The sequence below is a fragment of the Saccopteryx leptura genome, chromosome 10, assembly GCF_036850995.1.
Source record: "Saccopteryx leptura isolate mSacLep1 chromosome 10, mSacLep1_pri_phased_curated, whole genome shotgun sequence".
Taxonomy (NCBI): Eukaryota; Metazoa; Chordata; class Mammalia; order Chiroptera; family Emballonuridae; genus Saccopteryx; species Saccopteryx leptura.
In genome coordinates, this window is record NC_089512.1 from 30,383,606 (window position 1) to 30,401,960 (window position 18,355).

General features: G+C 36.6%; 1 protein-coding gene across 1 annotated transcript in view; it reads right to left on the minus strand.

Annotated features, from left to right (window-relative positions):
* KCNH8 (potassium voltage-gated channel subfamily H member 8) overlaps positions 1–18,355 on the minus strand; it is a 330,485-nt gene that overhangs the window by 85,858 nt on the left and 226,272 nt on the right. Inside the window, exon 7 of the mRNA XM_066350928.1 lies at positions 18,013–18,220. Coding sequence (XP_066207025.1) covers positions 18,013–18,220 — 208 coding nt within the window. The remainder of the gene's footprint in view (positions 1–18,012; positions 18,221–18,355) is intronic.

Consider the following 18,355-nt stretch of genomic DNA (forward strand, 5'->3'; position numbering starts at 1 on the left):
TCTCCATTTTCTAAAGTCCACCTAGTGTCTGCCACTATGATTTTTTTGTTCTGTTTTGTTTATTGTTTTTAAGAAAACTTTATTTTGAGGTAATTTTAGATTAATATGAAAGTTTCAAAGAGGTAAAAAAATCCCCAAATATCTTTCACTCAGTTCCCCCTAATGTTAATATCTTGACATTTGTCAAAACAACAAAGTTAACATAGGTACATTACTAACTAAACTGTGAACTTTCTATATTTTAGTTTAAGAAAGAGAGTTGAGCAATTCAGAGACTTAGATTCCAAAACTGGCTCTCAGCCTTTTACCCTGTCCCCCGTCTTATAGGGTGAGGCCAAGGACAAGACCAGGAGGGCACAAAGCTATAGTGGTATTTGATATTGATTCATTGATTCCACTAAAGAGGAGGCATCAGTAAATTAGAGGATCCTGTTGGAATAGACACTTCATTATTTAGAGTTCCCACTCATCTCACACATTGAGTCTTATAAAGTAAGAGGTGTTTTACATTTCTGAAATGGTATAACCTTTTGGGGTAAAAGTCTGAAGCAAAAAAAAAAATATCATAAAAGAATAGAAACTGACTTTGAGTAGAAAATGGGGGTATTGATATTAGTCTCGTCACTAACATTAAGTCGATGGAGGTCCTTTATGCATCAAGTAGCCATTTTGCCTTCCATTTTTCAAACCTGACTATGACATGATGAATGGAGTGATCTCTAGGTTCTTTTTCAGATCTAAGATTCTATGAAATAAGATTCTGTAATGTTTCTTCACAGGTGGTTTGGTTTTCTTTTTTTTAAAGCAAACTGTGTGTGTAATAACCCATGCTTCTGTGCATTCACCTTTTATTTGTTTTTAATTATTTGAGCGATGACCCATCAGCAAATATTGATGGGCTAAGGATGGAAGATTTTCACATTTGAACGCGTGTATCACTTCTGCTCTATTTCCACTGCTGAACAATTTTTCAGAGCAAGAAATATGTGTGATTAATGCTGAAAAGGAAAAAAATGTACCACTTGTGCTAAAACCAGTCCAGAGTTGGCCAATTGCAGGGGTCTCCAAACTTTTTACACAGGGGGCCAGTTCACTGTCCCTCAGACCATTGGAGGGCTGCCAAATACAGTGGTCCTCTCACTGACCACCAATGAAAGAGGTGCCCCTTCCAGAAGTGCAGTGGGGGCTGGATAAATGGCCTCAGGGGGCCGCATTGCGGCCCGCGGGCCGTAGTTTGGGGACGCCTGCTAAAGTCTACTTAAATTTGAAGTTTGTATAATAGGAACTCGTTGAATATTGATGGCAAAGGTATAGCATTTCACTTAACCAATGATTAATTGAAAGATTATACACTATTGCAAAGTGCCCAAATAGATCATCATCATCTGCACCAAAAAACCAAGACCAAAACCAAAACAAACAAACAAACAAAAAACACTAGAAAGAATGAGAAATGTGACACAACACAAACCCACAATTGAGCAGCTACTGTGGAATTTTCTGATTGATCCTAAGAAAAGACAGAACAGGCTATCTGTTTCCAGCCATCAAGGGAACTTCCAAATGCCTCTCAAACCTTAGCTAAATAGAGAGGAAATTCTAACAAAGATTAGGCTCATTGCTACATTAGCAGGACATAAACTATGAACTATTTGCATTTAACCTTCTTATGTAAAATGCTGATACAAGTAATGGTGCTTTCAGATCTGTGCCTCAACATGGACAGTTCTTCCTGAATAATTGCTCTGGTGTCTCTAATGGCTTAATGAGTTTGTGGGACATACATTCATGCATGAGCTCAGGTGTCATTTACAAAGATAACTTGTCACTGAACAAGAAAATTCTAACCCCCCCTAAAATTCATCACTTTTATCCTTTCAGGACGATAACTTGGGATAAAAAGGATTGATTACAGCCAAATCATTTTATTTTATTGGTATGCTAAAGTTTATTTTTATTATCTACACCCAATTTCCTTTTTTTCCCCCTCTTTTTATTTTTCCCTCTCAAAGGTTGGAAGTTGGTGCAAACTTAGATAAGAAAAATGAATTGACAAGTCTCAGGTTTGCAAACCCTATCTCAGCTGCTTTGGTAGTTGCCTGAAAGTCATTGAAGTAAGGACAGGGCTTTGACATCTATTAAAAAGGAAATCTCAGGTTTCTTTGGTTTGCAGAACTTCAAATCAAAGTCCCAATTATATTTCTTCCAAATATGTTAAAGGTGATACATTTTCTAACATCTCAGTAATAAAAGTAAAATAAAGTAGACCACATAATCTGCTGGAATGTTGTATGCAAATGCTCTATTAAAGAGTCCTCTGGAATTTATTTGGTATCGAAACTGTGGTAAAGGCATTTCTTCAAATTTCTAGGAAAAGCCCAATCTCAAAGTGAAACACCAGCATTGAGGTGTCAGCTTTGGTTCTCCTTCAGAAGTTCTGACTCTGATCCATATGTCTAGCAATGCATTTAAAAACATATAACTAACTTTGTTTGATGGCTTGATGGGGTGTGAAATACAATAAGTAGTGGAGTTTGCATCAACATTCCAAAATACATTTTTAGCCAGCAGGTGGCCGAGTGACTGAACTTGAAGGAAACACAGGGCAATGGGGTTTGTCAGAGAGACCTAAATTTTTTAAAATGACAAGTAGGTAGGGTGCAGAGAGACAATAAATAGAGGAACAGGAAACACAGAAAGAATACACAAAGAGTTGGCCTGACCTGTGGTGGCGCAGTGGATAAAGCATCGACCTGGAACACTGAGGTCGCCGGTTCAAAACCCTGGGCTTACCTGGTCAAGGCACATATGGGAGTTGATGCTTCCTGCTCCTCCCCCCTTCTCTCTCTCTCTCTCTCTCTCTGTCTCTCCCCTCTCTATAATGAATAAATAAAATCTTTATAAAAAAATACATTGAAAAAAAATATATCAAAAAAAAAAAAAAAAGAATACACAAGAGAAACATGACAACAGAGAGATGTGTAGAATCGGGTAGTGCGGTGAACCTGGATAAACCCAGAAGGTAAGCAATACAGCCTCTGAAAGTGCTACTTCATAGCTGTTTAATGTTGGGTAAGTTACTATCCTGGTGGTGCCTTAGTCTCCTCCTTTCTAAAGAGGAGAACATGACAGTGACTCACCTTATAAGCTGTTGGAAGGTTAACTGACACAATTTCCATAGAGTGATTAGCAGAAAACAGGATTAAGCATAGTAAACACTAGATAAAAAGCTATTATTATTATTGTTGCTGTTGTTGTTTGAAAGGAATGAGGGTTTTCCATTTTCTGGGAATAATGCAGATGTTTGAAATCCCCCATTACTGAAAATCTGTATGAAATATTAACCCACTATCTCATTTCCATTAGTAGAAAATAATGAACACTGTAGAAATAATCTCTTATTCTTGGAATTCAGGAGTCTTACATCATTCCTACTTACAAATGCCACTTTCCATTATGAGGTGGGTCAAATGGGTAGGCCATAGCTCAGAACGTTTTCTGTCACCAGTTTGCTTTGCCATTACTTGACTCATCATGGTAAAAATAGTGTGTTGTAATATTCTTATTTGTCCATTTGTGGTTAGAGACCATACATCGATCTGCCTGATATGCTGAATATATATAATTTAATTTAATCCTATATTGTGCAACTTAATTTCTTCTAACTCTAAGGGCTAAGTTTTATACTTTGAAATGTTGATATTAAAATATTAGTACTTAGGTTAGAGCAAAACAGGACCAAGAGCAGACATCTGTTAAGGAGAAGAACCGGCTCTTGAGCCTGGCCTTGTCTGTGCTGAAAGTCTTTCTTCTTTTTTAACATGGTGTTCTACCTTCTCATTCTTCCTGTCACTCAAGGTTTTGGCATTAAAGCACTACTTTTAGACTTCATCTCTTTCATAGAAATGGCTGCCCAGTGAGTTTTTCTCTGTAATAACTCTTCTCTTCCATCTGCAAATAGGAATTTTTTATATTGCTTTCTTCTGCTTACAGTCATTGTCATCTAGGACAGTGGTCCCCAACCCCTGGGCCACGGACCGGTACCAGTCCGTGGGCCATTTGGTACCAGTCCACAGAGAAAGAATAAATAACTTAAATTATTTCCGTTTTATTTATATTTAAGTTTGAACAATGTTTTATTTTTTTTTAAATGACCAGATTCCCTCTGTTACATCTAAGACTCACTCTTGATGCTTGTCTCGGTCACATGATACATTTTTCCATTCCACCCTAAAGACGGGTCCGTGAAAATATTTTCTGACATTAAACTGGTCCACGGTTCAAAAAAGGTTGGGGACCACTGATCTAGGACACATTTTCTAGTTTAATTTTTATTTTGAGCATAAAAACTTTGTGTTGTCTTTCACCACCATCCTACAACCCCCACTAGAAGCCCTAGCTATTATTGCAAAGGTATTTGGTGGGAATTGATGTCTTGATGGTCTGTGCAGACAAAGGCCTGAGTAATATAAGAGCTTTTTGGAACCACAGACTGAACTCTCAGAAACTTTCCAACACTTCATTTTCCAAGAATAGAATGCTTTGGTTATCCTCTTGCAGACTTCTCAAGAGACTTTATATAGGTCAGGCCTATGGTGTGGAAAACTTAATGACCACACAGCTTTTATTTTTCTTCTAAAAACCCACTTTCCTATGTGATTTCTTGGACCTTAGAAATACTGTATGACTAACTAAGCAATTTGAATCATGCTTTAATCATAGCATTCATTGACATGTGACTTTTAATTTCACCTACAGACACCAATGCTATGCTGACAAGTCCATGATTTGGCAACCATAATACCTTTTTAATGGGTTTGAACCAATGGAAATAGGGCAAAAATGGTTTAGTCTCCAGCCAAGCATACAAAGGCTGGTTTAACTCCCATTGTAATCAGTGTACAATGTATAGTTTATTTACACATTTGCTTAAGACTTGCCTTAATAATTTATAAAATGTTTATGCTTTTATCAGATGGTATCCTCTGAAAACACTTTAATGCAGTTTCTGAAAACAAGTTTCCAATTTCCAGGAGATCTTTGGTAGATGTCATGTAGGGAGAAAGCAGTGCAACTTTGGGCACATAGCAGAGGTGTCAGGAGGCACACAATAATGGGAACAAGGCAGTCCACGAACACCAGAACATCTTGGGGCTAAATGGATGGAAACAGGAGCAGCATGACTAGGCAACAGTAGGGCCACTCAGGTAGAAACTAAATACCAGGGTCCTGATGAGCCCTGGTCTCGGTGGAGGACCCAGTTCCAACTGCAGAGGGCTCAGGAGCACATGGTTTACCTGTTGTCACAGGCCTGCTCTCTCTCTAAGTCTGGTGTTGAGCCTAATCTGCCTTCCCTGGTTCTCTACCCTTTTGCCCTTTTTTCTACTCTCTTCCTCCATAAAACAACAGCATTTCTAATATAAATAAATACAGTTGTTAAAGTACCAGCTCCAACTCCACCTATTCTGTGAGGTTGACTTTTTCAGGGTCGCATGACTCCACTTAAGTAGTTAGTTCCCCCTTTCTGTACTTCCTACTGATTATCAAAGTCTATTTTTGATGTTCTATCTCAGCATTGAACACAGCCATTTTTTCCCCCAGCAATTACCCCTTCATGATAAGACTTGATTCTTTGAAGGTGCTATTCTTTGTGTGTGTGGCAGAGACAGAGAGAGTCAGAGAGAGGGACAGATAGGGACAGACAGACAGGAAGGGAGAGAAATGAGAAACATCAATTCTTTTTTTGTGGCTCCTTAGTTGTTCATTGATTTAACATATGTGCCTTGACCGGGCCGCTACAGCGGACTGAGTGACCCCTTGCTCAAACCAGCAACCTGGGGCTCAAGCTGGTGAGCCTTGCTCACACCAGATGAGCCCACGCTCAAGCTGGCAACCTGGGGGTCTCGAACCTGGGTCCTCCGCATCCCAGTCCGACGCTCTATCCACCGCGCCACCGCCTGGTCAGTCTGAAGGCTCTATTCTTATATTCGGTTTCCAGTCAAGTGAATGGTCAAATAATTCCCTCTGCTTTACCTTCCACTGCTCCTGAAGAAAAGCTCTCCTCGGGCCAGCAGACTAAAATATTACCTTCATTGCTTCAACCTGTCTAGTAGTCCCTGATTAGTTAATTAAGTTATTCACTTAACAACTATTAATAACCATGCATAATGTCTGAGGTGCTGTTTGGGAGACAAAGATAAGGGAGATGGATTTTTATTACCTTATACTCTATTGGGGTCACTCATACAAGTATAAGGTTTATCAAACTAAGTAGTTATTGCAGGAACAATCAGGAAGGGTAAGGGAAGAGAGAAGTATTTGAATTGCAACATACAGAATGAATAGGATTTAGAATAGCAGAGATAGCAGAAAGGTTCATGAAAAGCACAGAAAGGAAACTGAAAGCACAGGAATAAAAGATGCTAGGGCAGGAATATACAATGCACATCCTGAGAAAAGAAGTTCATGCAATTTGGGTGAACTGAAGGGTGGGGGACTGGAAGTCATGGATAAAGCATGTTTAACCTATAAATTTTACAACTTAATATACCATTTTCCTTTTTTTGAAAGTATTAAAAATAAAAAAAACACAAGAAAGGTTGGGTTTAAGCTGTTTCATCGAAGACTGATATTTGATATAATAGCTAATTTCCTGCCAAGAATCTTTGAATAAATTAACAAGAAAAATTGTCAAATCATTCTCATCCTATGTTGTGTGTATGTGTGTCTGCGTGTGTATAACAGGAAAATCACAAATGAAATGGGGTGAATTAAGTACCATTCTTCCTAGAGTCATGGGAGTTACTTCAACCTGTTTTGAGAATATTCACTATGCATTTAAAAATTGTAGAAATAATTTTTAAAGAAGCAATAATGCAAAAGGTCCTGAAGCTTGAGAAACCTTGTGGTACTCTCCGTAGGGTCATTCAGTTAGACTACAAAACCCAATAAATGCAGAAGCATGAAAAGATCTTTTCAATCTCCAGAGAGGTTCATACTGATTATTTCAGGTTGCTGGCACTCAATTCTATTTTTAAAATTTTTATTTATTGATTTTAGAGAGGGAAAGGAAGTGGGGGAGAGAGAGGAAGAGAGAGAGGGAGAAATATTGATCTATTGTTCCACTTATTTATGTATTCACTAGTTATTTCTTATATATGCCCTGACCAGGGATTGAACCCATAACCTTGGTATATTGGGACAGTGCTCTAATCCAGTGGTCCCCAACCCCTGGGCCGCAGACCAGTTCCAGTCCATGGGCCATTTGGTACTGGTCCGCAGAGAAAAAATAAATAACTTACATTATTTCCGTTTTATTTATATTTAAGTCTGAATGATGTTTTATTTTTAAAAAAATGATCAGATTCCTTCTGTTACATCCGTCTAAGACTCACTCTTGACACTTGTCTCGGTCATGTGATACATTTATCCGTCCCACCCTAAAGGCCGGTCCATGAAAATATTTTCTGACATTAAACTGGTCCATGGTCCAAAAAGGGTTGGGGACCACTGGTCTAACCAACTGAACTACTGGGCTAGGGCATTGGCACTTGACTCTCATGCTGGCATCTAGATAATAATTTTTAGTTATCGTAAATCATCATCATTATTATGATGTAACAAATATTTTTAGGGGTCTTTTAGGATATTGCAAAATTCTCTCACATGCAGTGAATTTATTTAGAGGATATTTTGATCCTTTTTCACTTTTCAGTATCAGTGTACTCAATTTTTTATTTCTGTTGCTTAAACTCTTCAATCCTTTAGGCCTCTGCTCCTTTATCTCCCCCCCCCCCCCCCCCCCACTGGAGGCCTTACCACACTCTAATCTCATCTGATCAACTGCCTGTAGGCTCCCACCAGACTGGCAGCTTCATGAATGTAGGGATTATGGTCTCTTTAAACACTTGATTCCCAAGCCTAATTTTGGGTATGGTACCTAATACACATTCCATACATATTTGTTAAATGATAAGGCATATTTTTCTTAATCACAAAGACCACAGAATACTCTTACTATGCAGGTAAAACAGGCTTTGGGTTTGTAGAATGTCTTGGACTGCAACCCCATTCATTATTACTTAACAATTTGACTTCAGGTAAGCTAGCCCTCTAAGTTCCCATTTCTTCAACTAAAAAATGGAACTAAAAATGACCCTTTGTTTGTTGAGAAGATTGAGAAAGATAATTGCATAAAACATCTATCATGGTGCCTAGAGTATTTTTACTGCTGAAAATGCTCCTTTTCACTTTTTCTGTAATCTTTTACCACTTTTCACAAATAACTATATTATTCAAAAGTAAATTAGCTTTCTAAATTAGAGCACGAGTTGATAATGAATTTTCATCTTATATCATGTACGTAACTAAAAATGGACATATGTCAATAGGAAATTTGGGTGTTAGAATAAAGTGACCCATAATGTAGACAGAGGGCAAAGTATGTTGACTATCTCAAAGCAAAATCTTATGTCTCCTGCGTGATTTCACTGAGGTGTCTAAAAATTCAAAGGAGGACATTTTGACCACTGTTGTGATGGTAATGCCATTTATTTATTTATTTATTTATTTATTTATTTATTTATTTATTTATTTTTTTGTGGCAGAGACAGAGAGAGGGACAGATAGGGACAGACAGACAAGAAGGGAGAGAGATGAGAAACATCAATTCTTTTTTGCGGCTTTTTAGTTGTTCATTGATTGATTTCTCATATGTGCCTTGACCAGGGGACTACAGCAGACCGAGTGACTCCTTGCTTAAGCCAGCGACCTTGGGCTCAAGCTGGTGAGCCTTGCTCAAACCAGATGAGCCCGCACTCAAGCTGGCGACCTCGGGGTTTCGAACCTGGGTCCTCTGTGTTCCAGACTGATGCTCTATTCACTGCGCCACCGCCTGGTCAGGCAGCAATGCCATTTAGGTACCATTTTATCTCATGCTATTTGCTTCTTGTTCAAAGAAATAAACACATATTTTAACTATTTTTTTCAATTAATAAACATGATTAGTAGAAATGAGACAAATACAGTTGATAATGTTTAAAACAGGGCATCTTAAAATTGGTTTCTGTCCAGAACAAAACAGCTTGATTGAACATAAACGTTCTTCAGAAACACTAAAAACAGGAGACATTAGGGAAATATTAGATACAGAAATAATCAATTAAAAACAAAGTTCACAATACCTAAAATTATACAAAGTAAAATTTGTTACTGACCAAAAAATGATGGAAGAATAAATCTTGAATAATGTGTTCTTGAAACCTTAAATTGAGAAAATAGGAGTTGGTAGAAATGTCACAAAAGAAAACATTCTTTCTGAAGTGGGATATGTTGCTATCATTCTAATGAAAATACCTGTAACATACAAGGACAAGGTCTTTAGGGGTCAAGTGAGTGAGGATAAAGCATCCACAAGGTCAAATAAAAATTTGTAATGATTGATATCTCTGAATATAATTATTAACTCATAAAAAATAGAAAAATTTACTAAAATAATTTCATTAAGCAAGCCACCTAAAGATTGACTCCTTCCCCTCCAAAGAATAAAAAGTTTTTTATTCATGAATTTAAAAGAATACCAAATTCTAAAACTTGGCAGTGGCAATGAATTGCCACCTCCCTCTCTCTCTCTTTTCTCTCTCTCCACACACACATACTCAATATGGCCATAACAGTTGTACATAATGACTACCATAACATAACTTGCTTATACCATTCACCAAGCAGGCAGTTGACAGAGAAATCACAGAGTTACATATGCTCAATTGTCAACAAAATAATACTGGGTTATTCATTTAAGAATATCTAACTCTTTGGAATCCTATTACATCATGGTATTATTTTTAGGATTTTTGAAAATAAATTTGCATTGTTATGAACAACATTTTTTATATGAAACAGATAAAACTGTTATGGGGACAGGAATCATGTATCCTTACTAATGACATACTCTTAATATAAATCACATGCTAATTGACTCTCTGAAATCATTTTATAGCTTACTTCTGAGTGGGTCAGGAAGAGTCACTGCATATTCCAGAATACACCATTTCAGCCACAAAATAGCTTTGCTACCTGTAAACCTAAGCCAGTACATTTTTAATATGAATGAAATTAGCTAGCACTAAAATATGATTTTATGGGCAGATGATAAAATTGGAAATACCGTCCTTCTTTTGTGCGTCACATTTTAAAAAAGCCAACTTTGACAGAATTCTATTTTAAATTAGAAAGATTGCTAAAAATAAGCCTATAATCTCTGACCATCTGCAGTAAGTTTTCAGCAAAGACTGCAGGGCGGTTGGACACTGGCTTCAATACTGTAGAAAGCACATATAGACTCTTGGGAACAAAATCGGCTGCTGTCATTATGATTTTAATAGAATACTGTGTGTTGATAACAACAATAGTGATAGCTAAAACAACAGGAGTAGTGGCAATAGTAGCAGTTGACACGTACAAAGCATTTCTATCATTTAATTCTCATAACAGCCCAATAAAGTACCCAATCCTATCTCTATTTTGCAGATGAGGAGATAGTACCTTAGACCGGTAAGTAATGTATGTAAATTGACAAATGGAAAGTAGAAGAGGCCAACTTTGAAGTCTGAACCTAGAACTGACATTCTTAAAAATAGCACCTTATCCTAATAGACCAAATAGTAGGTTTACAGGAACTGTTAAGCTAAAGGTTAATTTTCAATACTTTCATAAGAGAAAATAGAGTTCAAAACACTATATCATTTTATTTCTGTCTTTAATAATTAAATGCAATGAATTTTCTGGTATCCAATTTCTGCCAGTCTGTTTAATTTTGGTGTAGGGAGCTGGGGCATGGACAAATATAGAGAATACAAATCCACTGGTTTTAACAAGAGGGCCTTTATAAATCATTCCTATCTTGAATTGGGTTCTGGGCTTTGAATTTTGAGAAAATAAAATTGAGTTTTGTTTTTGACTTTCCCGACTAATCTTCGTGGCCAAAAAAAAAACAAAAACAAAATGACTCTTACATCCAAGTAAAATAGATTTTATCAGCGGGGAAGATTTTGGCAGTAGCCTGCATAGGGTATTAGATAATGGAACACATTTTAATTATTTCTTCTGTTTTGGGCTAGTTGGAGAAACCTTAAACACAAAGCAAACACCCACCCATTCACACATGACAAAAAAGGAGAGAAGAGATATTGAAATTTTTATGCCAGATGTCTAATTAGTTTAGACAAAATGTTTAATTATCTTGTATTTCCTATTACGCATCTATGAGTCATATTCATGTTTGTAAATATCTCAAAGGGAGAAAGTACCCTAGTGGAAATTCTTTATAAATTTGATATTCCTTTATAAAAATATTCAAAATATCAGGATAACAAACAGAGGAAAACTTTTCACTGGTACAAGTCTACAGTGTGTGAGACTAATTTCCATAGTTCAGCAGTTATCATAAAAAGTATTTTCTGTGTTTCTCCCTTGTGAGGTTGTAATAAAATTCCTAAAATACTATATTAGTCAGGTCATACCTTCTCTGGTCTCTGTTGTCTTGGGGATTATATTAGCACGTCTCAACCAGGCTCCCAACCCATTATTTTGGTCTTATCCCTATTTTTACTCCATGTCTCTGGGATGTCAAACTGGTGGTGACCTATGTTTGGACTTCCTAAGGCCAACAGATATTTTATTTGATTCTTATACTATGATTTTCAAGCTCTAAATTATTTATCTATGGTTAAATATCAGAGGTATTTACCGAAGAAATCTCAATTTACCCCCCAAAAATGCAAATCCTGATTCCCAAATTTTCTAGAAAAATCAGTTGTGGACACATTTCATGTAACTGGTGCTAGAGTTGGGTCATGGTTGGCTCCCTCAGATGGGACTTGCATTCTCCACTTCTTTTCTGAACTTAATTTCATTAACTTTTACTTTAAAACCTGTCTGGCTCACCCCTGTATGCCATCTTTCCTTCTCCTCTGGGCTTTTTGTTTTGTGACCCCAGCTATTCAAGAATTTTCTACTCTAAACAAATTCATCTCATCCACTTACTCTTCCTCAAGCGCATTGTAAAATATCCAACTTCCACACATTTATTCACACTGTGCCCTCACCTAAGTGTTCTCTGATGACTCTCTTTCCATAATACACTGCTCACAAAAATTAGGGCATATTTCAAAATGAATATGAAGCGATTAAAAAAAGAGCATTTGATTTTTTTTTTTTTTTTTTTTGTATTTTTCTGAAGTTGGAAACGGGGAGGCAGATAGACTCCCACATGTGCCCAACCGGGATCCACCCGGCATGCCCACCAGGGGGCGATGCTCTGCCCATCTTGGGGCCTTGCTCTGCCACAATCAGAGCCATTCTAGCGCTTGAGGCAGAGGCCACATTGCCATCCTCAGTGCCCGGGCAAACTTTGCTCCAATGGAGCCTTGGCTGCGGGAGGGGAAGAGAGAGACAGAGAGGAAGGAGAAGGGGAGGGGTGGAGAAGCAGATGGGCGCTTCTCCTGTGTGCCCTGGCTGGGAATCGAACCTGGGACTCCTGCACACCAGGCCGACGCTCTACCACTGAGCCAACCGGCCAGGGCTGATTTTTTTTTATTAAACAAGAACATCAAAAAGCAAATGACAAGTCAAAGAAAGTTGTTCAATTATGCAAATGAGATGCAAACCCAACTTTTATTTCATTGGTGAAAACGCACTATACAAAAGGCTGAAAGTACTGGAGTATCTGTATGTTCCCTGTCCCCCGAATGTAGTACTTACATTGTGAAACCCAGTTCACATGTCATCTTCCCAGAGATTTCATGAGGATCACTTCTACTTTCCAACATTCAAAATAATAATAATAATGTTTGTGTCCATCTCTTGACTTTCTAACAACATAGTACATTTCTAGAAGGCAGGCTCTAATTTATAATGCCTTGTATTGCTCATAACATTGTCCTTCATAGGGCCTCCAAAAGTATTTATTTTATAGTAAATGCTGGAAACCCTGTGGGGTTTAAATGCAATAATCTCAAAGATTCAGTACTTTTTCTGTTCTCTTTTTCTCTACCTCTATAGTCTTTTAGGAAAATAATCTGCAGTTCATTAAATCATCACATATTTTAAAAGAATTACTATGATTAATAAGGTACCAAGAAAGAAATAATTGTATATTATGCACATTTAATAATGTCTTTTTAAGACAGCAGCATAATTTATTTTCCTGGTAATTGAACAATTCTTTTTGAAGTATTGGAGATTTAAAATTTTAAGTCTAAATGATTTTCCCTCCAAAAAGCCTTCCAAGTGTGAATAAGGTCTTGAGTAATTAATTCATATTCAATTGGGCTTTTATAGGTTTAATTACAGCCGTAATTGTATTTCAAACAAAGCATATAACAAAATCACACAGAATTTGGGTTATGTTGTTTTGGTGGGTCAGAAATTGGTACTGTGGTTCTGGCAAGATTATGAATTTAGCTAATATGCAGGCCTTTCTGACATGAACACCTAGAAAAAATATGCATGTATACACACACACACACACACATACATTCTTTCAAAAGACAAAGTGAAATTTCCAAATGTAAATAAGCGGCAAGTTTGTTAGCTGAGATGGTGATGGCGGTACTAGGGTTGCTAGGGAGACAAGATGGGCAGCTATGCAGAGTAGCACTGGCTGTGGGCTTGGGTCTCCTGTCTGTACGTGCACAGGAAAAAATGCTTAAATCCTACAAATACTGGAACTGACAACTTGTATGCGACGGGGATAGTAAAAGCGTGACCCGTGCAGGGAGAAGAGTAGAAAGTGGGGAAGGCTTCACTGAGGGTTTTTATTCAGAAATGCTCTTATCCGGATCCAATATTCTTAAGTCTAGTGAGGGAGGGAAATAGGTAAAGGGATATAACTAAAAATGCTGACATTCTGATTGTTTTCCGTGGAATTCACATTTTATTTTCTATTATTTCTTTAAAATGTTCTCTTGACTGTTTGGCATTGGAAAGTAAAAGATATTATGCTTGGATTCGTCAGAAAAATATAAATTAAAAATTGAATTTTAGTCATACCAGGTCAACCCTACTCCCTGTTTTGAAACACAGGTTAGAAGTCACAGAAACCAATTTTCATATCTCTGGAAGTAGAACTATGTATGTCTATCTTCAGAAATACCTTAGAGTAAAATAAGTCTCTTCAGAAATAACTATGTTCAGAAGTACCTTAGAGTGATATTAAAAGTCTTTTGTTTCCCTGTTCTTCACACAACAATGAGGGAAGGTTATGTTCTGAAGATTGTGATGATCCTTCATCTGACCACCTCATTTTCACAAAAGAAATATGAGGCCTGAAGCCAGGATTAGGTTCTTAAATTCATGACTCTCAGTCCACTGTTTCTCCCGTCAGGATGCCTCACCAAAGAGAAGCAATCAAGTGAAATTAGAGGTTTAGAATGTATTCTCTCTAGGGTTCTTTCTTAAACCAACATGCTATGAATCTGTGAACCAAGGTTGGCTTAAAGAGCGAATAACTCATCTAGGGCCACCTCAATTGAGTACAAAGGTTGAAAAGAAATGTTGGAATTAAAGGCTACTTTGTAAAGAGACCTACCAGCGGGGCTAATTGGAACACTATATATAACAGAATTCTTTTGTTGTTGTTGTTTATTTATTTATTGAATTTATTGGGATGCCATTGGTTAAAGTTGTTAATTACTTCAACTCAAGTTTCCTTTTATCACCATTTATTTCCCCTTTGCCCTCTTTCACCTTCTCCCACCCCCTCCCCTCTGGTAATCACCATACTGTTGTCTGTGTCTATAAAGGTTTGTTACCCCCCTCAATTCCTTCACCTTTTCCACCAAGTCCCACAACATCCCTCCTCTCTAACAGCTGTCAGTCAATAACAGAATTTTTAAGGTATTAGGAAGTCAGGTTTTCTTTTATCTTTTAGAAATTAAATCAGAAATAATTTTGAACACTTTAATTATAAGTTGTTTATACATACCATCTGGAGAATGGTATTGCTTTTTCTCAATTTAAGAAATCATTACATTTCTTAAAAGTTGCATGTGAAATGAAATTATCAATATTTATCGGGTGTTCACATTATAAAATTAAAAGTTCATGGCTGTGGTTAAAATTCTTGGATGGTTAAGAATTTTAGGAAGAAGTGGATTAAACAAAAGGGATTTAATGGCATGTATATTACTGTTTAGAAAACAATTGCATCTTAGTGGCACAACACCTGGAAAGAATAGAAAGATTAAAGCATGTTCTACTAATGAGGCAGGGCAGCTCTGACCCAGTTTTAACTTATGATGAAAGACATGCCAGCAGACAAACGTGTTCTTTCTTCAGCATACCTGCAGTTCAGGTTCTTGACAGTTTTCTTAAAGGGATTGTTAACTAAATCTCCTCCAAGTTGAAAACAAATTAGGGATCATCTAGGTCTAGGATGTCTTTTTGTTTTGTTCACCAGGAGCTCATGAAAAAAGCATCATGGGATACACAAACTATAAGTGTATATAAACTATTTATATGTGGGAATTTGAATTTTTCAACAGATAGTTATAGCTCTCATTCATTTTCCAAAAGGGCTATGACTCTAGATGGATTGAAACTCAATAAGAATCAGTCAAGGATCTAATTTCAAAGAGATAGCTGGAAAAGATATGATTTGATAAAATTTCCTACATCATACAGCTAACTAGTAGTAGAACTATGGTTAGAATAGAGGATCCCAACATTCAAGCTAAGAATTGTTGTATTATACCATGTTCTTTTATGAAATATATTTTTGAGGGCCATGATTTAAAGTTTGATTTAAATGGAGTACCAAAAATTAAAAATAATGTTTGTTACTGATTTATAAAATATATTTTCAATAAAATCTTTTAGTGAAGGTAGAGTAAATATTTAATAAAATACATCATTTTCTCAAACCAATAACCAAAAAGAGCATAGGCTTAGATAAGTCAGGAAGAAACTTATTAGTTTTTCATATTATATGACTTTCTAAGAAACTCAGATAAATTAATTAAAATTTATTAAACATACCTTTGAGATATCTATAATATATTATTTTCAAGCCACTAGATTTCCTTATGCCAATAACTAGAACAAAGTTAATGAAAAAATAGATTCCAATCTCATAAGCACAAAAATGCATAGTACTTAGAAATCAACTTAATAAGAAATATGTGCAACCTGTGTGAAGAAAATCATACAATCTTAATTACATTTTTAAATTTTAAATTTAATGAAAATCAAATATTATAACCTTGGATGGCAAAAATATCTTCATGTTATAAAGGCATTAATTTCTCCAGGTTAATTTCTAAAAAGAACAATTAAAAGGCCATTTCAATTTGGGAGGGGATAGATTTTTTTCTAATATTGATCTAAATAAGTAAATGGGCTAGAAGGGCCCCACTCTGCTTCCTGTACCAAAATTTAAACAGTACAATAATTAAAATTTTGCTATATTGGTATAAAATTAGACTGTCAAGTGAAGAAAAATGAAACTTAGTAACAGTCATAAGTTTGCATAATAATGAAGTATGATTAAAATGCCATACTTAATTAGTGGTAATAAATGGATTATGTAATAAATGATACTGGAAAACTTGTAAGGCATTTAAAATATGAGCAGTGAGAGCTGAGCTTCAATCAGTGATATCAAACTACCTGACCACCACCAAAAGTAAGCCTCTTTTCTCTTCTTTTGGATGCTCACATGATCTTTTGGGCCACCTTAAATTTAGTATTTCCTGTGTGAGATATGTCACCGACTTTGAACTTATTTAAGAACAGAAGCATTAGGCACTCCCTGAGCCAGAAATATTCCTTTTCCTAATTCTAACAACCATACAACTGCGGTAATGATTATTAGAAGAATGCAGATATTTTAGGATAGAAGGTTATAGTCTTCACAGTTTTCACTTTTGATTCAAGTTCTCATGGTTGACATAAATGAAAAAATGGGTTGAAGTGCTGACATTTCAGATTCATATATGCAGAATTATGTAAAATTTTCCTTAAACTCCAATGTATTATAGGGACACAGAATTTTACAAGTTATATTTGTAAATATCTAGTTCTTATAAATATATTGTTCCTGACCAGTGGTGTTGCAGTGAATAGAGCAACCACCTAGGACAGTGAGGTCCCAGATTTGAAACCCAGAGGTCACCAGCTTGAACACAGGCTTATCTGGCTTGAGTGCAGGCTTGCCAGATTGAGTATGAGATCATCAATATGATCCCAAGGTCGCTGGCTTAAGCCCAAAGGTCACTGGCTTGAAGCTGAAGGTGGCTGGCTTGAACAAGGGGTCACTGGCTTATCTGGAGTCCCATGGTCAAGGCACATCACAAGAAGCAACCAATGAACAATGAAAGTAACACAGCTATGAGTTGATGCTTCTCCCTCTCTCCCCTCTCCCTCTCTTTTTCTTCTTTCTCTCTCTCAAAAACAACCAAAAAACTCACAAATTATATTTGTATTTATACAGAATAAATATCACACATTCTCAAAGTATCCTAAATGTGGAAAGTTTGTAATGATAGCTTTCTCTTTTTTAAAGGAGAAGATGGGAGATTTTTCCCCCTATCAACTTGCTACCTAAAATATACAAACCACCATTATCTTATGATTTAAAATATTGTAATGATTGGCTATAGGCCAGTTGCCTAATGATTTACTGTTAGTAACCCTGCATCAGATAAGTAAAGATAATGTCACACATTACCTATTTAAACACTTCTACAGACTTGCTGTTCATTTTAAACACATTAAAAGCTTAATCCATTACTCTTGGAAATAAATATAAGCTTGTTCCAGAAAACTTTTTCAACAGAAATCACTTGTAGGCATGGAATTCCCCCTCTCAAATAATAATAATAATAATAATAATAATAATAATGTGACAAATTGACAAAGCATCTATTTTACAGCATTGTCTTACACTTCCTCCAAATTCTAGACAAACGTCCTTTTCACTTAAAAATGGAATATGCAACAAATGTCAGCCCTTACCAACTTCCCACTTCAGTAAGCTGTGGTCTTCCTTCTCCATTTTTCCAATGACGTACCAGATACACGCCATCCAGTGTGCGAGGAGCGCGAACATGGACATGAGCAGGGTCAGGACGATTGTGCTATGCTGGGAATACCGGTCCAGCTTCTGCAGGAGACGCAGAAGGCGCAGCAGCCGGACGGTCTTCAGGAGATGCACAAGTGACACCTGCAGGAAGAGGCAGAGCAGCACAACTCGACTCATGGGTTCACTTCGTGCCGCCACAGTCACTTTAACTTCCAGCCACTCTGGGAAGTTCTTGAAATTGAGTATAATCATGAGTCCATTTGTACGACTATTTCT